Raw genomic sequence first — 22,922 nt, 5'->3', positions numbered from 1 at the left:
CAGGGTGAGTCTTTCGAGGCAAAGGCGTCCCGGGTTAGCAAAACCAAAGACAAAGGAGGTCCATACAAATGACATTGTCACAACATAATGTACAGCTATGGAATAAGGAACAAGCCCACATTGGCTCCTCATACAGTCTTGATATGTATATGTATATAGTATGTATATACTGTACTCGATACCATCTACTGTATGCTGCTCTGTACCATCACTCATTCATATATCCTTATGTACATATTCCTTATCCCCTTACACTGTGTACAAGACAGTAGTTTTGGAATTGTTAGTTAGATTACTTGTTGGTTATCACTGCATTGTTGGAACTAGAAGCACAAGCATTTCGCTACACTCGCATTAACATCTGCTAACCATGTGTATGTGACAAATAAAATTTGATTTGATTTGATTTGATAATGAAATGGTTGTTAGGGTACATGTTCATGTTCAGAAACTAAATCAAATCCCCATTAGAACAGATATAGCATATAGGCTACATCAACCTCTACTTGAGTCCATGCCACTATAGAAACAAAACATGACAGTGTGTAGTGGAGGTGGCACCACTTTGATGCATGGCCATTTATAACGTTCACTCAGTGGGTTGTGTGAGCTCATTGAGTGGAGTGGACCTGTTAGTGACTGGTGTTGACGACACCCGCCCAGTCTGTTTGTCTACACCAGTTGTTGTTCCCAACCAGGGGTACTAGGACCCCTGGGGGTACTTGGCCTATCCACAGAGGGTACTTGAGACGATTCATGAGACTTTAGGCTTACTAGTAAAATGCACGAGTGTGTACTTTAGGGGTACTCCGGGCAGACCAAAATTTGGTTGATGGTACAGTAAACACTGGTCTACACTACTAGAGCCAGGAGCTTGGATGCCAGTTCCAAACATACCCACACAAACAAACACACCCTCAAAAGTAACAAACCGTATGCAAGCATGTACGGTCCACTGCATCATACTCCAGGATAGCTACTCACACAAGCATTGCCACTATCATGCTCCAGTGCCTTGTGGTTGCCATGAGAAAGATTTCCTCTTCCTCCAAACCTAGGCTAATGGGCAGGTGTAATGAGGGATGAAATCTCCAGACAGCACAGCGCAGCACAGCTCAGCCAATTCCTCCCACCTCAACAAGAGCCTGTACTGTGTGTGCAGGTTAAGAACCACGTCAAGCACTGCATGAACCACGTAAAGCACTGCAGCCATGCTACTGACAGTGTCATTCCACCGACCAGTGAGGTGTCACAGCCCCACAATATGAAGGTTGGGGAGGACATCACACTGTACAGTATGTGGATTAGCCCATTGTACAATACAAAGCTTATTTTTCCTGCGAGAATTGACTGACCTTGACACCATAGAGTGGTTAGTGAATGGAAGATAGCCAGTGCACATTAATAGCCTTGTGAAGAGTGTGTGGATATGAGTGTGTTTGTTTGTAGAATGAAATATGTGTTTGTGTGTGTACAGTTCTGTGTGTGTGTGTGTGTGTGTGTAGGTGTGTGGAGGGGGTTGATAAATAGCATCTCACCTGTCATTGTCTGTGGTCTTGAAGCCCGGCAGGATGTTTCTGAAGCTGCTGTTGCGGTCCAGCTTGGGTTGGCTTTTGGTGCGTTTGATGGAGCCCTTTAGTCGGCGGCTCAGGAAGCCCTGGACAGGGAGAGAGGGGCGTCGCCGTGGCCCATGGGGGAGGAGAGAGACCAAAGGGAGAAAATTCACTCACAGACCCATTTCATTTAGATAAAACACAAAATAAACGGTGGAGCAACAAGAGGAAATGCTATTGATTGAGCTCTTCCTCTCTCTCTCCCCCACTCTCCCCTCGTCCGTGGCATTCGGAGAGAGCTGTGAATTGTCGTGTGGATCTCTCCTGCACATCTGCTCGCTGTGCACACACAGCAGAAGCAGCCGCGTTGATGTGCGACTCCCCTAAATCCCTGTTGCCATGGAAACAGTATTCCACGTAAAATGACAGGACTTGAGCGGCCGCAAGGTGAGAGGGGAAAACTGAGAATGTGCATTTGATAGGCTGTAGAGATTAGAGATCAACAAGAGTTGGATTATTCTAAAACCTAGACCCGTCTGCGTCTCCTGTGGTTGTGAGGGGAACAAAACAAGATACAGCCTCAGCCACAACCATGTGCGGTGATAATGATGGTGCTGCAATGTTAAACATTAAACAAGGCTTCTTCCCTGTACAATTAATGCATTTCCTTAATTACTATTTGAGCAAATGGTTGGACTACAGTCTTTTTGCAGCCATTTAAGAAGATCGTGGGTGGAAAGCAACAAAGGAGGAACGAGAGGCTTTGGGCATTAAGGATAAAAGACAATCACCAGACATTGTGATAAATAAATCCAATAACAGTTTTTCACAAGGATCGGTCTCACACTTCAGTTCCCACTGTTTCACACACCAAACAAATTAACAGTTTACAGACATCACTCCATAGCTAATGTAGCTGCCCTGTGCATACATTTGTGAAATGGAAGAATAGTCGACGCTAGTCTGCTTCAAGGAACAACATGAAAATATCCATCTGCAATATTGTACAAGCACTGCTCATAAAAAACTAGGCAATTTCCTTCTAGAGCAACCATGGGTAAATTCTCCCAAAATGTATTTAGTTATTATTACTTATCATTTTACAGTCTACATTATATTTGTGCCATCCGCATTAGGCTACACTGATCCCCAATTGAATCACATGAGCTCCCATGCAAACAGAGGAACTCTTTAATGCATCCAAGAAATCTGTGACACTAACCAGGTTTCCATCCAATCTTTTTATGCGAGTAAATGACATGTTGGATCAAAAGAAATCACGACAGGCCTGCAGGTAAACTTTCCAAAATGTCGACCGAACCAAAATACTCTAGACAATGTGGGATCTTTTTGTATCAGTACAATTAATTATGCGAGAAATGGCAGTGGAAAAGCCTTTATGCGCAAATATTTATATAATAACAATCATATCGAAGTAAACTTGGAGGGACGCGATGATATGGTGTGTGGTCCTCCCACTAGACTCGTTTGGGAAAGCTCTTTTGTTAAGCATGCCGTTTATTAGGCTACAGATTTAATAAATACATTGTCTTCACAGGGTGTTGGAAGTACAAGGGGATGAGCTTGATGTTCCTTTCCAACAAACATGGTGACATGATCGATGCTTGCTGCCGTTTGTCAAATACATTTTTTCCATAATAATCTATAGCGCACTGTATCTGTGAGCTGCTGGCAAGAGCGCACGTGCCAAGACCAGAATGGGAACATTCGCTATAAAATGCAAACATTTGTGGCAAAACTATCAGTTGAAATAAGATGAATATCCATTTAAATAATATTTCTTTATTTGGTACTTGAGAATTAAGCTGCAAAAGTCATGTTTATATGACGCACATCCTTTTATCTCCAACAAGTCAGTTTGATGGAAACATGTCTGGTGGGAAAATGCTCATATTGTTTTTATTCCAAATATACAATCTTCGCGTGAAAATCTGTCGCCAATTGGATGTAAACCTAGCTACTGACAAGTAAAATGCACACAAGGAGGGAATCATTCATGACATCACATTACAGATATTGAACATAGCCTAGACTCTCGATGTTGAGCTGACTTGAGGTTGGATTTTACTGGTTTCAGTCAAGACTCCCATTTCTAAAACGGTACCTTCAAGCAAATCAGTTCTTCAAAAGACCCAAACGTTTCTGCTTCTGGTAAAGAAATCATCCCTTCCAATTATGCCAGTCTCTTGGGAGGCATTACTCCTTTCCTGCTGTAATTTGTGTGGAATCTGGGATCTCTATTCTTAGGCTTTCCCTTCCTATGACATTTGCAGAGAGACTGGAATGCAAATTATTGATTGTGCTTGACAGAGCTGGAGGAGAGAGAGGTGTTTGATGATTCAGCAGACCCTGGCTCCCCTACAGAGAACCTCTGGGTGAGGTAGGGTAGAATAGGGTGAGGAAGGGTAGGATAGGGTGAGGTAGAGTGGGATACGGTCTGGTGAGGTAGGTTAGAGTTAGGTAGGGCATGTAGGGCAAAAGTAGGTAGGTCAGGGTGGGGTGGGGTAGGACAATGGAAGGGCAAACTAGGACAGGGAAGGTTGCGGTAGGGTAAGGTAGGACAGGGCGAGGTAGGGTTGGACAGGGTAGGGTAGGACAGGGAAGGGTGAGGTAGGGCAGGTAAGATAGAGAAGGGCAGGGTGAGGTAGTTATAAGGACTGGCAAGGTAGGGCAAGGCAGGGTATGGCATGGTATAGGGCGAGGAAGGTAGGGTAGAGCGAGGTAGGGTGGGGGGTATGGCATGGTAGAGTAGGGGCGAGGTAGGGTGGAGTGAGGTAGATAGAGCAGGTTGAGGAAGGGAAGGACAGGGTAGGTAGGGCGAGGCAGGGCAGAGTGAAGTAGTGTAAGGCGAGGAAGGCAGGGTAGGGCGTGGTAGGGTAACACAAGGAAGGCAAAGTAATGCAGGTAGGGGAATGATAGAGTAGGGAGAGGTAGGATAGGGTAGGGTCAGGCAGGGTAGGATAAGGTAGGGAGGGGCAGAGTATGGTAAGGCAGGGTAGGGTGAGTTAGGGCTGGGAAGGGTGGGGTAGGGCATGGCAGGGTAAGGTAGGGAGGGGCAGGGTAGGGTGAAGTAGGGTAGGTCAGGGTAGGAAAAAGGGAAGGGTGAGGTAGGCAGGGTATGGTAGAAAGGGTAGGGCAGGGTACGGTGGGGTGGGTGGGGGGCGAGGTAGGGAAGGGTAGGGTAGGTAGTACACAGTGAGGTAGGGAAAGGTAGAGCAGGTATGGATTGATAGAGTAGGGTGAGGTAGGATAAGGCTGGGTAGGGTGAAGTAGGGAGGGGCAGGATAAGGCGAGGTAGGGTAGGCAGGGTAGGGTGAGGTAGGTAGGGTAGAGTGAGGTAGGACAGGATGAGGTAGGGAAGAGTAGGGTGATGTGTGGCAGGATAAGGCGTGGTAGAGTAGGGCAAGGTAGATTATGGCAAGGTAGAGTAAGGCGAGGAGGGGTAGGGCAGGTAAGGTAGGGTAACGCGAGGAAGGCAGGGTAGGGATAGGTAGGGCAGGTAGGGAATGATAGAGTAGGGTAGGGGGAGGTAGGATAGGGCATGGTAGGGTGGGTTCGGGCAAGGCAAGGTAGGGAAGCTCTGGGTAGGGTAGGTAGGGCAGGATAGTAAACACAATGGATGAAACGATGATTAACCCTTGCTTTTCTTTTTGTTCAGACTGCGGTGCTGCATGAGAATTTGACCAAAAAAATACATTCAGGGGTTGGGCAAATACCATTGAGTAGTGGTTCTACTGATCTGTCCAGTAAGTAGGGCCTAGAAGCTGAATGTCAAATCAAAAGACTCACTGCTGTGCTCAAACTACAGTTGAAATTCTAACTTCAGATTTGTATGAATGAGGCCATTGGGATATCCTCTTCTCTGTTCATGTCTCCTGCTGGTTCTCACAGGGACCACCTGCTGGCGGTATTGAGATTCTCCTGCCTCCCCCCTCCCCTTTCTGCTCCAACAAGCTCCAGGTCCTGTTCAATTAACATCAATTCCAACTCCCCCTCCATTCCTCCCTCCCACTCAGAGCTCTGGTCAGTGCAGGATGGCCAGCCTCCCTCTAGTCCCACAGAAGGACAAGAGATGATTAGTGGGAGGAGCCACAGCGTGCTAACACCATCCTGTATCATCCTACGGCTTTTATTCATTGAGTGAATCATTTCATTCATATTTTATCCCATTGGAGAACATCCTGAAGAGAGAGACAGAAGGTGAGGGGAGATTTCCGATCGTTATACTTAGGCATTTTCCTTAAAGAGAGAGATTGGCAAATTACAAATATACAATGCGCTGATGAATGCATCCTGAGCGAAGCGCAGCACTGTATTACCAATGGTGACATATTCCTAAAGTCTGGACGTCTCTTGTGTAATGGGTAATCCGTCACCATGCCGTAATCAGCCAATGAATCTGACTCAGGTATGACAAACCACAGGGAGGGAGGCGCTCAGCAGTAATGTCACCATAGTAACCTGCTCTTCGGAGGACTCAGCCAGGATGGCATTGGGAGGCACTGACCTCTGCTCAACAAGAACTCGACAACAGAATGCCAGGGCTTTATTTGGCTGTGAATTCTCAGTCCTCTCTGAAACCCAACAAGCCATTAACAATTGATTATGACCTGTGGTGCAGAATGGGTGGGGAGGGTGGGGGGAGGCAACAAGGATAGGCTGATCAGATATCTGCTGTCTCTCCCTCCAATGTGACCGTTGGGAGCCAAAGTGCCATCAGATAACATGGAGTTGGTTCTCTGGCACCACCAGCCTGACCTGAGGGCTCCTCCATCTATTTACCCTATCTAAACAGTCAGGAAGGTCACTGTGCTTGTCAAGATCCAACAGAGTAACAGTAAAGGAAGCCCACTGATTAGTAGCCTGACATTACAAACAAAAGAGCTGTGTGTGTGTGTCTGTGCACCAACTCCCAGATCACCTGAGCAATCACACTTCCTACATCTGCTCTAAGGGGAATTCACTAACCTGAACATATTCTGTTGAAGTAACATGAACCTTCCTTTCGGGGGTAAGGGACCATAATCTCCACCTCCATTCATAGCCAAAAATATTTTCTTTAGTTGACAAAAGTATAACTGTTAATTGTGGCCTGTGGAATCTTGTCCCACTCTTCTTCAATGGTGTCGTGTCTTTGGCTATGCTGGATTAATTGCTATGACATGCTATTCTATAAAATAATTTATCCGTAATTAATATCACCTGATTGAGCTAATCATGTAAATGTAAATTACTAGAGAGTCGGGCACCACAAAATAATATTTATAGAGCTGTTATCCTCCGAATAAACTCTTAAAGATTTAGTAATATTTTACATCAATAGCAGTCAACATTAATCGTCATCTTACTTACAGTCTCATAATTTGAAAGGTGTAAATTCTTGGTTCTTCAAGAACCCTGGCTAACAATTTGAATCAGCAATACAAAATTGGGTTTAATTATTTATTTACTAAATACCTAACTAATCACACAGAATTACATATAAAAATAATTAATTATACCTAGATAATTCTTTACGTCATAGGAAAATGTCCCTAGCGGGCAGAACAGATATGACAGCTTGTTACACAAAGGAAAAGGGGCTGGGTTGAGTGAAAGAGTGGGAAGACTGAAGAACAAAGGGAGAAGCTGTACTATCGTAAATACAGTATCTTATGCATTCTAAATTACCGCCCATTTGGAAAAGGAAAATGCAATAAATATTTACTCTGAGCTGCGCTTCAGTAGGTTGGTGGTAGATGGAAGACCGTGTTGCCAAACCGAGTCCTCTGTCCTTTGAAGAATGTCTCTGGTGGTCACTTGGATAAGTTGTAGTAGCATCGTTGCGTGGTAGATGGGATACTCTGTCTGTTCCTTCCTAACCTGCATTTGCAGCTGCGGTCGCTAACTTAACGGCTAGGAGGTATCACTTCTGTCGTGAATAAGAGTTCAAAGTTCATACCATTCGCAACCAAAGCTCATGCTGATGTTGGCTTCGTTCTGCAGTTTTATCTGAACCATTCTGACATAGGATCGTCATCCTACCTCATTGGAACAGATAGTTATGTTGTCGTCAAGAGCTTATATAGGAAGGAAGAGAAGTGGTGTGTGTCATAGTTTACAACCTCTGTCGCTTCACGTGGGCGGGCCACTGAGTGAGCAGCCCTAACTTATGAAAACCCACATCTCACATTTTAGAAGCTAAAATCACATTTCATCCAATCACAAATAATTTCATATTCAAACATTTAAATTGAACAACAATTCCATGTGAGTCTGATAACTCTGATGTATAGACTTTCCACTGTAGAGTTTGTCATCTTATTATTGATGAGAATGTCTCAGATGACAACTGAACTGACATCATATTCATTAAGTACCACTGCATATGTTCAATTGTTCGGATTACCAGAATATAGTTCATTTCCCCCCACATTCTGACGTTCCCAGAATCTCTGTTAACCAAGGGGTTTTGCAAACCTTAGTAGGGTAGAGAGAGGAAAAAGGGGGGAAGAGGTGACTGTCATAAACCTATCCCCCAGGCCAACGTCATGACAATGGGGATACAAAGTTGCTGGATATTGGTGGGAACTGGAACGTGCGGTCATACATGTCGATCCAGAGCATTCAAAACATGCTCAATGGGTGACATGTCTGGTGAGTATGCACACCATGGAAGAACTGGGACATTTTCAGCAAGAATTGTGTACAGATCCTTGCGACATGGGGCCATCCGTGCTGAAACATGAGGTGATTGCGGCAGATGAATGGCACGACAATGGACCTCAGGATCTCATCATGGTATCTATGTGCATTCAAATTGCCATCGATAAAATGCAACTGTGTTAGTTGTCCGTAGCTTATTCCTGCCCATACCATAACCCCACCACCACCATGGGGTACTCTGTCTACAACTTTGACATCAGCAAACCCCTCGCCTACACGACGCCATACGCGCTGCGCTGTCTGCCATCTTCCCGGTACAATTGAAACCATGATTCATCTGTGAAGAGCACACTTCTCCAGCATGGCAGTGGCCATTGAAGGTGAGCATTTGCCAACTGAAGTTAGGTCAAGACACTGGTGAGGACAATGAACATGCAGATGAGTTTCTTTGAGACGATTTCTGACAGTTTGTGCAGAAATTGTTTGTTCACCGCAGGTAAATAAGCCAGATGTGGAGGTCCTGGGATGGGGTGGTAACACGTGGTCTACGGTTGTGAGGCCGGTTGGACGTACTGCCAAATTCTTTAAAACAACATTGGAGGTGGCTTATGGTAGAGAAATTAACATTAAAATATCTGGCAACAGCTCTGGTGGACATTCCTGCAGTCAGCATGGCAATTGCCCGCTCCCTCAAAACATGAGACATCTGTGGCATTGTGTTGTGTGACAAAACTGCCCATTTTAGAGTGGCTTTTTGTCCCAAGCACAAGGTGCACCTGAGTAATCAAATTTGATTTGTCATATACGCCGAATACAACAAGGTATAGACCTTACCGTGAAATGCTTATTTACAAGCCCTTAACCAACAATGCAGTTCAAGAAATAGAGTTAAGAAAATATTTACTAAATATACTTACTAAATAAAATGACAAAACAATAATGAGGCTATATACAGGGGGTACCGGTACAGAGTCAATGTGTGGGGGTACAGGTTAGTCAAGGTAATTTGTAAAATGACTACGCATAGATAATAAACAGTGAGTAGCATTAGTATAAAAACAAAGGGGGTGTCAATGTAAATAGTCTGGGTGGCCATTTGATTAATTGTTCAGCAGTTTTATGGCTTGGGGGTAGAAGCTGTTAAGGAACCTTTTGGTCCTAGACTTCGCGCTCCAGTACCGCTTGCCGTGCGGTAGCAGAAAGAAAAGTCTATGACTTGGGTGACTAGAGTCCCTGATGATTTTATGGGCTTTTCTCTGACACCGCCTATTATATAGGTCCTGGATGGCAGGAAGCTTGGCCCCAGTGATGAACTGGGCCGTACGCACTACACTTTCTAGCGCCTTATGGTCAGATGCCAAGCAGTTGCCATACCAGGCGGTGATGCAACTGGTCAGGATGCTCTCGATGGTGCAGCTGTAGAACGTTTTGAGAATCTGGGGACCCATGCCAAATTTTTTCAGTCTCCTGAGGTGGAAAATATGTTGTCGTGCCCTCTTCACAACTGTGTTGGTGTGTTTGGACCATGATCATTTGTTGGTGATGTGGACACCAAGGAACTTGGAAGCTCTCGACCCGCTCCACTACAGCCCTGAGGATGTTAAATGGTGGCCTGTTCGGCCCTCCTTTTCCTATAATCCACGATCAGCTCCTTTGACTTGCTCACAGTGAGGGAGAGGTTGTTGTCCTGGCACCACACTGTCTCTGACCTCCTCCCTATAGGCTGTCTCATAGTTGTCTGTGATCAGGCCTACCACTGTTGTGTCATCAGCAAACTTTATTGTGTTGGAGTTGTGCTTGGCCACGCAGTCGTGGGTGAACAGGGAGTACAGGAGGGGACTAAGAATACACCCCAGAGGGAAACCAGTGTTGAGGATCAGTGTGGCAGATGCGTTGTTGCCTACCCTTACTACCTGGGGGCGGCCCGTCAGGAAGACCAGGATCCAGTTGCAGAGGGAGGTGTTTAGTCCATGGGTCCTTAGCTTAGTGATGAGCTTTGTGGGTACTATGGTGTTGAACACTTGAGCTGTAGTCAATGAACAGCATTCTCACATACAGTAGGTGTTCCTTTTGTCCAGGTTGGAAAGGGCAGTGTGGAGTGCAATTGAGACATCTGTGGATTTGTTGGGGTGGTATGCATATTGGAGTGGGTCTAGGGTTTCCGGCATGATGGTGTTGATGTAAGCCATGACCAGCCTCTCAAAGCACTTCATGGCTACCGACCTGAGTGCTACAGGGCAGTAATCTTTTAGGCAGGTTACCTTCACTTTCATGGGCACAGGGACAATGGCTGTTTGAAACATGTTGGTATTACAGCCTCGGTCAGGGAGAGGTTGAAAATGTTAGTGAAGCCACTTGCCAGTTGGTCCGCGCTTGCTTTGAATACATGTCCTGGCAATCCATCTGGCCCAGCGGCTTTGTGAATGTTGACCTGTTTAAAAGTCTTGCTCACACCGGCTACAGAGAGTGTGATCACACAGTCATCCGGGACTGCTGGTGCTCTCAAGCATGCTTCAGTATTGCTTGCCTCGAAGCGAGAATAAATGTAATTTAGCTCGTCTGGTAGGCTCGCGTCACTGGGCACCTCGCGGGTGGTTTCCCTTTGTAGTCCGTAATAGTTTTCAAGCCCTGACACGTCCGACGAGCGTCAGAGCCGGTGTAGTAGCCATGTAGTAATACTTGGACAATCTTAGTCCTGTATTGACGCTTTGAAGGCAGAGCGGGATTTCTTATAAGTGTCCGGATTCGTGTCTCGCTCCTTGAAAGCAGTAGCTCTAGCCTTTAGCTCTGTGCGGATGTTGCCTGTAATCCATGGCTTCTGGTTGGGATGTGCACGTACGATCACTGTGGGGGCGTTGTCGTCGTTGATGTACTTATTGGGGCGGCAGGGTAGCCTAGTGGTTAGAGCGTTGGACTAGTAACCGGAAGGTTGCAAGTTCAAATCCCCGAGCTGACAAGGTACAAATCTGTCGTTCTGCCCCTGAACAGGCAGTTAACCCACTGTTCCTAGGCCATCATTGAAAATAAGAATTTGTTCTTAACTGACTTGCCTAGTAAAATTTAAAAAATAAAAAAATAAAATGATTGATGAAGCTGGTGACTGAGTTGGTGTACTCCTCAATGCCATTGGATGAATCCCGGAACATATTCCAGTCTGTGCTAGCAAAACAGTCCTGTAGCGTAGCATCCAAGTCATCTTACCACTTCCTTATTGAGCAAGTCACTGGTACTACTTACTTTAGTTTTTGCTTGGAACCAGGGATCAGGAGGAGAGAATTATGTTCAGATTTTCCAAATGGAGGGCAAGGGAGAGCTTTGTATGCATCTCTGTGTGTGTGTGGAGTAAAGGTGGTCTAGAGTCCTCCCCCCCCCCTCCCCTCTGGTTGCACATGTGACAAGCTGGTAGAAATTATGGGAAACAGATTTAAGTTTGCCTGCATTAATGTCTCGGGCCACTAGGAGTGCCACTTCTGGATGAGCATTTTCTTGTTTGCTGATGGCCATATACAGCTTGTTGAGTGCTGTATAAGATGTCTACGAATAATATAGATGAGAACTCTCTTGGTAGATAGTGTGGTCTACAGCTTATCATGAGGTATTCTACCTCAGGTACGCAATACCTCGAAACTTCTTTAATATTAGATATCGCGCACCAGCAGTTATTGACAAGTAGACACACACCCCTCCTCGTCTTACCAGACGTAGCTGCTCTGTCCTGCCGAAGCACAGAGAAACAAGCCAGCTCTATTTGATCCGTGTCGTCGTTTAGCCACGTCTCGGTGAAACATAAGATATTCCAGTTTTTAATGTCCCGCTGGTAGGATAGTCTTAAATCGTAGATTGCCAGTTTATTTTCCAATGATTGCGCAGATTGCGCAAATTCATACAAGGCAGCCCGCCCTCCTCCCCTTTATCCTCCATCTTTTCTTCACGTGGATGCCAGAGATTTGGGCCTTGTCTCGACAAAGCAGTATATCCTTCATGTCGGACTCATTAAAGAAAAAATCTTTGTCCAGTTCGAAGTGAGTAATCGTGTTCTGATGTCCAGAAGCTCTTTTCAGGGATCATGCTGTTAATCAGCTTCTTGATATGACACCTGTCAGGTGGATGGATAAATTATATTGGCAAAGGGGAAATTATCTGGAAGATATGTTACTATTCCTAAGACAGCTAAATTCTGGTGTCCCAACACTGACAGTGCACTACAACGGCTCTATCAAGCCAAGCTGGAAACCTTGTCATACATACTTGGACAAATGTGACTCGTTTCAGGAAACTAGGCGTATGTTGCACTTCACAGGAGAGGCATTTGAACGTAAGCACAAGTTTTTTATCGAACATGTGAACTTTCATGTGCCGTAATAACAAGTGTATTCCATCTGTAAATACTAATAAAATTGTTCAATTACGAGCCTAGTTGATTTAACTACAAAAAAAGACAAGAACCTTCCTACTAGCAATGATTGGCTGAGATAATGAATGGGCTGGACATGCCAGGAGATGAGTTTGGATTGGTTTGCAATGTAGCGTGCGCCGTTTTTTAAATATATAACTTTAGCCATCAAGAACTACAAAAGTTTTCCTACCTTTCTCAACAACATTGATGCCTTGAAATAAGCAGACAGATCAGTTGGAAAAAATTATTTGCTACTTTCTGCACACGCCACGGTCAGTGTGAACCGGAGTGTCAAACAATATGTACTGTGGTTTGTCCTTTAAAAAGTTTCAGCATACTGCGGCACAGAATGCATGGTGCCGCAGAATTCTATGGCACATAATTTAAGTGCCAACCACTGGTACCACTAATGCTTGTTAGTGCTAGTTTTACCACCAGAGGGCATCTTTGAGAATTGTTTGATAGCCTTCAATAGTGGCTGTACTAGAGAATTTAAAACCTTTTTTGTAAGAACATATATATACATATATATATATTATTATAGTATAAGAAAAATGAAAAACCCCCTGGGTTTCCATGAGGATGGAACAGAAAATATGGCGCTGTACTACGTGACGGTTGGGAGTAGGCTACAGTATTCGCTATTTAGCTAAAGAATCCATGTGTCGTGCGGGCAAGCGGAAGACCAGAGTTAAATTTCTCGACGGGGAGGAAGGAGTAGGCTGTCCTTGTAAATAAGAATTTGTTCCTAACTGACTTGCCATGTTAAATAAAAGTTACACTAAGAGCATAACATTTCTACACCCTCATTTTCTAATTCTAGTCTAACCAATACCCAAACAGAGATTCAGTGAAAATAAAAATCTCATTGATTTATTAAGACCAATCCCCATGCCTGTCTCAGAGCAGTGTGAAACGGTGCTAAAATAGTTGTAGGCTATTGCTTCAAATCCTATTGCTTCTAACTTCAATATGCTCGAAATAAATAAGACCTACATCTCTTTAAACAGCACATTACTCATCACTAGTGAGACTCATGTCGCCTACAGTATATCGAAAGATATGACATGACTCTCCGCCAATAATTACATATAAAGGATTGGAGGATTCTAAATTAAAAACAAAAGCTGCCTCATGGGTCTCCCATTGGTGTCCGGCACGGGTATCAAACCTGCATCTGTAGCAATGCATTTTGCACTGCGGGAGCCCCCATCCACAAAGTATCAAAATAAAGAGAGGGGTTAGTAAAGGTATATTGTCCTGCTAATAGCCCATAATGGACTATAATAAAACTGTACATGGTGTCCAGATCAGGATAACCAAAACATTTCTTTATTAAAGACGATCATAAAGAATGTTGGTACTTATTTATTTTGATCCAAAGCCATGAATGAGTTACTCAGCTTTATGTTGGTGCCGGCTATATGACTGTGCCATCAACTTGATAATATATAACAATAAGGTTATTTCGTTTAAAATGTTTAAAAAGTGAGCAATTGTAATCTGAATAAAGGCCTAAATAATATTTGTTTCTGTTTTTAGAGGGAGACAAACCGTTGAGCCAATTGTGCACCGCCTATAAAGGCCAAAATATAGCCCTGCTGATAGCCATAATAGCGCTGTACAACGTGACCGTGTGTGTTTGAAAGAGCATTTTCCAGTAAGCAACAATTTGTTTACAACTTTGTCCAATACTTATTCCCATTGTCATTCGTTATGGATCCACAACTAAATAAACAAACATTATTTAGAATTATTTATGTCTGTTTTTAGAGGGAGAGACACCATAAACCTACAGTCATCTCATGGGTCTCCCAGTCGAGGCCAGTAGAGCTATTGAACCAGCATCTGAAGCAACACAACTTGCACTGCTATGCAGTGTCTTAGACCGGCGCTGTACAACATGACCGGTCGGGAGTGGCCTTACACAACTGCAGAAAGAGCAAAATAATAACAAAATAAATACAAATCTTAGTGTAACAGTTTTAGTAAGTAATACTGAAGTTGTGCACAATTATCAGTTTCTATTTAGGTTTATGTAGCCCATTCATTGTCAGTTAGAGACACAGTAGGACCCAAAAGCATAATCAGTGCTCTAATTCCCCCTCGCGCTGGTCCGGAGCAATGAAGTGGTGATGCTGATTACCATACTAAACCACAATTTACCTCTACGTCTTTCGGTGTAAGCGGGCAATTTTTAAAGGAGGAACCATTGTAGGTAAATGGATGCGTCACTATTGTCTAGACATGTGCACATGTTCTTGAAATACAATAGATGGCCCTAATCACCCCCAGACACACATGTCTAACTTGATGGGTCATGTAATCATCTGGGGAAGTGCTTTGTTTAGACATGTAGCTAGCCATTTAAACAATGAACCGGCATAGTCCCAACTCATACTTCTACCCACCAATAAAAATATTGTCATAGCTGTAGTATGAATCTCCAGGTAGCTAAAGCTAACCAACCAGGTTCAATGTTTCCTAGCTACCATTAGGCTATAACTAACAATGCAAATGGATTTCTGATTCTAATAATATTGCTACACAGATCATACACGTAACTTTAGCTAGCGAGCCAGCAAGCTAACGTTATATAAAAGTCCGTTGGATATTCTCAAAGATATACACTGCTCAAAAAAATACTTTTTTCTTTACATAGTTGAATGTGCTGACAACAAAATCACACAAAAATTATCAATGGAAATCAAATTTATCAACCCATGGAGGTCTGGATGGAGGTCAAAATTAAAGTGGAAAACCACACTACAGGCTGATCCAACTTTGATGTAATGTCCTTAAAACAAGTCAAAATTAGGCTCAGTAGTGTGTGTGGCCTCCACGTGCCTGTATGACCTCCCTACAACGCCTGGGCATGCTCCTGATGAGGTGGCGGATGGTCTCCCGAGGGATCTCCTCCCAGACCTGGACTAAAGCATCCGTCAACTCCTGGACAGTGTGTGGTGCAATGTGGCGTTGGTGGATGGAGCGAGACATGATGTCCCAGATGTGCTCAATTGGATTCAGGTCTGGGGAACGGGCGGGCCAGTCCATAGCATCAATGCCTTCCTCTTGCAGGAACTGCTGACACACTCCAGCCACATGAGGTCTAGCATTGTCTTGCATTAGGAGGAACCCAGGGCTAACCGCACCAACATATGGTCTCACAAGGGGTCTGAGGATCATCTCGGTACCTAATGGCAGTCAGGCTACCTCTGGAGAGCACATGGAGTGCTGTGCGGCCCCCCAAAGAAATGATACCCCACACCATGACTGACCCACCGCCAAACCGGTCATGCTGGAGGATGTTGCAGGCAGCAGAACGTTCTCCACGTCATCTCCAGACTCTGTCACATCTGTCACGTGCTCAGTGTGAACCTGCTTTCATCTGTGAAGAGCACAGGGTGCCAGTGGCGAATTTGCCAATTTTGGTGTTCTCTGGCAAATGCCAAACGTCCTGCACGGTGTTGGGCTGTAAGCACAACCCCCACCTGTGGACATCGGGCCCTCATACCACCCTCATGGAGTCTGTTTCTGACCGTTTGAGCAGACACATGCACATTTGTGGCCTGCTGGAGGTCATTTTGCAGGGCTCTGGCAGTGCTCCTCCTGCTCCTCCTTGCACAAAGGCGGAGGTAGCGGTCCTGCTGCTGGGTTGTTGCCCTCCTACGGCCTCCTCCACGTCTCCTGATGTACTGGCCTGTCTCCTGGTAGTGCCTCCATGCTCTGGACACTACGCTGACAGACACAGCAAACCTTCTTGCCACAGCTCGCATTGATGTTCCATCCTGGATGAGCTGCACTACCTGAGCCTCATGCTACCACTAGAGTGAAAGCACCGCCAGCATTCAAAAGTGACCAAAACATCAGCCAGGAAGCATAGGAACTGAGAAGTGGTCTGTGGTCCCCACCTGCAGAACCACTCCTTTATTGGGGGTGTCTTGCTAATTGCCTATAATTTCCACCTGTTGTCTATTCCATTTACACAACAGCATGTGAAATGTATTGTCAATCAGTGTTGCTTCCTAAGTGGACAATTTAATTTCACAGAAGTGTGATTGACTTGGAGTTAGTGTGTTGTTTAAGTGTTCCCTTTATTTTTTTGAGCAGTGTATTATTAACCCTGTTATTAGCAGGACGATATATATCGGTCACATTGTTCATGGCTCCTGAGTTGCACACAATGGGATTGCCTTGCATTTTTCCATCTGTATCCACTGAAAGAGAGCAACTCACAAAAGACTGACCTAGCCCATGGGGAAGCGAGGAGGAGTAAGGGGGGTGGGGGGTGGACCCCCTCCCGGCCACACTGGCAACACTTTATGGGGCATTGCACTAATAATGGCACTGACAAGGGAAACGTTCCCGCTGTTCTGTTCTTAGTGCCAGTCTGCACATTCAAACTAAAACAATGTAACTAATAATGGTATCTTAATGCTTTCATTAATAAAATAATGATAAAAATACTCTTTCAACATGCCGATGTTTATTTAGTTATGGATCCATAACAAATTACTATGGGAATAAATATCACTCAATTACAGAAATATCCTCCAATCCACCAATGTAATTATTGGAGGAGTCTTTTTTTCGATATACTGTTGGCGACATAAGTCTCACTAGTGTTGAGTAATGTTCTGTTAAAAGTGGCATAGGTCTTATTTAAAGAGCATATTAAAGTTAGAAGCAATAGGATTTGAAGCAATACCCTACAACTATTTTAGCACCGTTTCACACTGCTCTGAGACAGGCATGGGGACTGGTCACTGAATCTCTGTTTGGGTATTGGTTAGACTAGAATTAGAAAACGAGGGTGTAGAAACGTAATGCTCTTTTTTTTGTAATGCGCCTTTATTTAACTAGGCAAGTTAGTTAAGAACAGATTGTTAATTTCAAGGACAGCCTACTCCCTCCTCCCCGTCGGGGAATTGAACCCCAGTCTCCCATGTGCCCGCATTCTCTAGTACAGACATTATTGACGGGTATCAAATGCTTCTCAAAGACGCCCTCTGGTGGTCAAACTAGCACTAACAAACATTAATGGTACGCTGCAACTTTCAAAGGAGGAACTACTGTAGATGTGGCTGGGTGTTAGTTATAGCATTTCCTTCAGGACCCATACATTTTAGACAAGTGTGTCAGGTAAGTGTCATCTAATAATTATAAAACATTTTTACAATCTGGACCCTTTGTTTTTGTTATTGCTACTGTGCATTTAACAATTTCACTGTACTGTTTACATCTTCTGTATCCTGTGCATGTGACAAATCAACTTTTCATTTTATTTTAAATAACGCGTCTTTACCAGAGACGGGGCAATGTGAAGAACAAACTGACCTGCACCAAAGTCAGATTGGGATATACAGTACCAGTCAAAAGTTTGGACACACCTACTCATTCAACGGTTTTTCTTAAATTTTTACTCTCTTCTACATCAAAACTATGACATAACAGTAACCAAAAAAGTGTTAAACAAATCTAAAGATCTATTTTAAATTCTTCAAAGTAGCCACCCTTTGCCTTGATGACAGCTTTGCACACTCTTGGCACTCTCTCAACCAGCTTCACCTGGAATGCTTTTCCAACACAGTTCCCACATATGCTGAGCACTTGCTGGCTGCTTTTCCTTCGCTCTGTGGTCCAACTCATCCCAAACCATCTCAATTGGGTTGAGGTCTGGTGATTGTGGAGGCCAGGTCATCTGATGCAGCACTCCATCACTCACCTTCTTGGTCAAATAACCCTTATACAGCCTGGAGGTGTGTTGAATCATTGTCCTGTTGAAAAACAAATGAGATTGAGACTAAGTGCAAACCAGATGGGATGGCGTATCACTGCAGAATGCGGTGGTAGCCATGCTGGTTAAGTGTGCCTTGAATTCTAAATAAATCACTGACAGTGTCACCAGCAAAGCACCCCCACACCATCACACCTCCTCCTCCATGCTTCACGGTGGGAACAACACATGTGGAGATCATCCGTTCACCTACTCTGTGTCTCACAAAGACAGGGCGGTTGGAACCAAACATCTCCAATTTGGAGTCTTCAGACCAATGACAGATTTCCACCGTTCTAATGTATGTTGGTCGTGTTTCTTGGCCCAAGCAAGTCTCTTCTTATTATCGGTGTCCTTTGGTTGTGGTTTCTTTGCAACAATTTGACCATGAAGGCCTATTTCACACAGTCTTCTCTGAACAGGTGATGTTGAGATGTGTCGGTTACTTGAACACTGTGAATAATTTATTTGGGCTGAAATTTCTGAGGCTGGTAACGCTAATGAACTTATCCTCTGCAGCAAAGGTAACTCTGGGTCTTCCTTTCCTGTGGCAGACCTCATGAGAGCCAGTTTCATCATAGCGCTTGATGGTTTTTCTGACTGTACTTGAAGAAACTTTTAAAGTTCTTGACATTTTCCAGGTTGACTGACCTTCATGTCTTAAAGTAATGATGGACTGTCGTTCCTCTTTGCTTATTTAAGCTGTTCTTTTCATAATATGGACTTGGTATTTTACCAAATAGGGCCATCTTCTGTATACCACCCCTAACTTGTCACAACAAAACTGATTGGCTCAAATGCATTAAGGACAGATATTACACAAATTAACTTTTAACAAGGCACACCTGTTAATTGAAATGCATTCTAGGTGACTACCTCATGAAGCTGGTTGAGAGAATGCCAAGTGTGTGCAAAGCTGTCATCAAGGCAAAGGGTGGCTACTTTGAAGAATCTCAAATACAAAATATATTTGATTTGTTTAACAATTTTTGTTTACTACATAATTCCATGTGTTTTTTAATAGTTTGATGTCTTCACTATTGGTCGATTGAGAAGGAATGAGAAGGAAAATTATCTATAGCAGTGGTGATTTTAGCATGTAAATCTAGGTGGGGCAAAGAACCATTAAAAAAAATATATATGCCTAGTGAAGCCACTACACAACTCTAAATAATACATTATATGCACTATAACAGTGAATAATAGGGCCCACAAACTTTTAGGGTTTACATAAAGCCATGGTTTCTACTCTTTGTGGATTTATGTAACTGGATAAGAACCGCCTTCTCCTTCAATAATAGTGAACGTCGACATGAGTTTTGACATTTGAACTACCGATTAATCAGAATGGCTGACTAATTATGGCCGATTTCAAGTTTTCATAACAATCGGAAATCTGTATTTTTGGGCGTCGATTTTGCCGATATTTTATTTTTTTATGTAATTTTTTTGTGGTGTAAATGACACCTTTATTTAATCTTTATTTAACTAGGCAAGTCAGTTAAGAACACATTCTTATTTTCAATGACACCCTAGGAACGAGGCAGAACGACAGATTTTTACCTTGTCAGCTCGGGGGATTCAATCTTGCTACCTTACAGTTAACTAGTCCAACGCTCTAACCACCTGCCTCACGAGGAGTCTGCCTGTTACGCGAATGCAGTAAGCCAAGGTAAGTTGCTAGCTAGCATTAAACTTATCTTATAAAAAACAATCAATCAACGACTGTCGTTGCTTCAATGTGTACTTAACCATAAACATCAATGCCTTTCTTAAAATATATACAGAAGTATATGTTTTTTAAACCTGCATATTTAGCTAAAATAAATCCAGGTTAGCAGGCAATATTAACCAGGTGAAATTGTGTCACTTCTCTTGCGTTTATTGCGCAGAGTCAGGGTATATGCAACAGTTTGGTCCGCCTGGCTCTTTGCGAACTAATTTACCAGAATTTTACGTAATTATGACATAACATTGAAGGTTGTGCAATGTAACAGGAATATTTAGACTCATGGATGCCACCCGTTAGATAAAATACGGAACGGAATAAACGTTTTGTTTTCGAGGTGAGAGGTAAAATCCAGAAACTAAGACTTGTATTTCTGTGTGTTTATTATAGTTAAGTCTATGATTTGATAGAGCAGTCTGACCGAGCGGTGGTAGGCAGCAGCAGGCTCGTAATAGTCAAAGGTATATGGTTTAGAGAGAAATAGTCGACGCGTTATAATTCCTGTAATAATTTGCGGCTGAACTTGAAAGGGGTTCCTTCGTTATTTTACCGTTCATGTCTTCCATAGAGAATGTCTTGATCTACTTCAAATAAGGTCTGGGTTTCGTGCAGGCTTAAACCGCCCCTGCGTTTTGATACCTGTGTAAATCTCACTAGGAAAAGGTAACGTTTGTCAAAATATTTGCATAAATCCACTCTACAAAAAAAATGATCTTCGCTTATATTTAGCCAATATTGATCAGTTACCTTGTCCTATGGATATCTACACAGTTATAAAATTGGCAAGGTGGTGTAAGCCTACACGAAACACAGACCTTATTTTAAGTGAATCTAAAAATATCCTATGGAATAAATGAATGAAGGAACCGCTTTTCAGATTTTGCTAGGTGTCATGGGAATTATGACTCGCACATTGGTCGTCAATTCTTACCATGTCCATTATTAAAATAGGATTTCCTGCATATAGAAATTACAGTTTTTGTTTTCAACATTCATCACAGGTAACTTAAACTCTATTTTTATTCAAACAGTTGAGAGTATTTGTCTCCTAAGCAGTATCATTGTCACTTCAGAGCTGTGTGTGTGTTTTACAGATGGCAGAGAAAAGCAGAGCACCAGTGTGGGACTATTACATGGAATTGGCACCAGGGAAAGCAAGGTGTCTTATTTGTGATAAAGATGTAAGCATGGGGTCAGCAACAGCTAAATAAAAAAATACCACCAACCTGTGGAATCACCTTAAGAACACCCATCCAAAAGCCAATAATATGTTTTATATTAAGTTAAAATAAAAGTGTTAATTGTTCATTCAGGATTGTTGCTATTGTCATTATTACAAAAATTAGACACATTTTTGTAATAATAACAATAGCAACAATACTGAATGAACAATTAACACTTATATATATATATATATATATATATACAGTGGGGCAAAAAATATTTAGTCAGCCACCAATTGTGCAAGTTCTCCCACCTAAAAAGATGAGAAGCCTGTAATTTTCATCATAGGTACACTTCAACTATGACAGACAATTTTTTTTTTTTAAATCCAGAAAATCACATTGTAGGATTTTTTATTAATTTATTTGCAAATTATGGTGGAAAACAAGTATTTGGTCACCTACAAACAAGCAAGATTTCTGGCTCTCACAGACCTGTAACTTCTTCTTTAAGAGGCTCATCTGTCCTCCACTCGTTACCTGTATTAATGGCACCTGTTTGAACTTGTTATCAGTATAAAATACACCTGTCCACAACCTCAAACAGTCACACTCCAAACTCCACTATGGCCAAGACCAAAGAGCTGTCAAAGGACACCAGAAACAAAATTGTAGACCTGCACCAGGCTGGGAAGACTGAATCTGCAACAGGTAAGCAGCTTGGTTTGAAGAAATCAACTGTGGGAGCAATTATTAGGAAATGGAAGACATACAAGACCACTGATAATCTCCCTCGATCTGGGGCTCCACGCAAGATCTCACCCCGTGGGCTCAAGACGATCACAAGAACGGTGAGCAAAAATCCCAGAACCACACGGGGGGACCTAGTGAATGACCTGCAGAGAGCTGGCACCAAAGTAACATAGCCTACCATCAGTAACACACTACGCCGCCAGGGACTCAAATCCTGCAGTGCCAGACGTGTCCCCCTGCTTAAGCCAGTACATGTCCAGGCCCATCTGAAGTTTGCTAGAGAGCATTTGGATGATCCAGAAGAAGATTAGGAGAATGTCATATGGTCAGATGAAACCAAAATATAACTTTTTGGTAAAAACTCAACTCGTCGTGTTTGGAAGACAAAGAATGCTGAGTTGCATTCAAAGAACACCATACCTACTGAGAAGCATGGGGGTGGAAACATCATGCTTTGGGGCTGTTTTTCTACAAAGGGACCAGGACGACTGATCCGTGTAAAGGAAAGAATGAATGGGGCCATGTATCGTGAGATTTTGAGTGAAAACCTCCTTCCATCAGCAAGGGCATTGAAGATGAAACGTGGCTGGGTCTTTCAGCATGACAATGATCCCAAACACACCGCCCGGGCCACAAAGGAGTGGCTTCGTAAGAAGCATTTCAAGGTCCTGGAGTGGCCTAGCCAGTCTCCAGATCTCAACCTCATAGAAAATCTTTGGAGGGAGTTGAAAGTCCGTGTTGCCCAGCAACAGCCCCAAAACATCACTGCTCTAGAGGAGATCTGCATGGAGGAATGGGCCAAAATACCAGCAACAGTGTGTGAAAACCTTGTGAAGACTTACAGAAAACGTTTGACCTCTGTCATTGCCAACAAAGGGTATATAAC

General features: G+C 43.3%; 1 protein-coding gene across 1 annotated transcript in view; it reads right to left on the bottom strand.

Annotated features, from left to right (window-relative positions):
- LOC115111316 (disabled homolog 2-interacting protein-like) overlaps window positions 1-22,922 on the bottom strand; it is a 135,396-nt gene that overhangs the window by 52,423 nt on the left and 60,051 nt on the right. The window contains 1 exon segment of the mRNA XM_029637238.2: window positions 1,539-1,657. Coding sequence (XP_029493098.2) covers window positions 1,539-1,657 — 119 coding nt within the window.

This window comes from Oncorhynchus nerka, linkage group LG27 (genome assembly GCF_034236695.1).
Source record: "Oncorhynchus nerka isolate Pitt River linkage group LG27, Oner_Uvic_2.0, whole genome shotgun sequence".
NCBI lineage: Eukaryota > Metazoa > Chordata > Actinopteri > Salmoniformes > Salmonidae > Oncorhynchus > Oncorhynchus nerka.
This window is presented reverse-complemented; position numbering and strand designations above follow the sequence as displayed.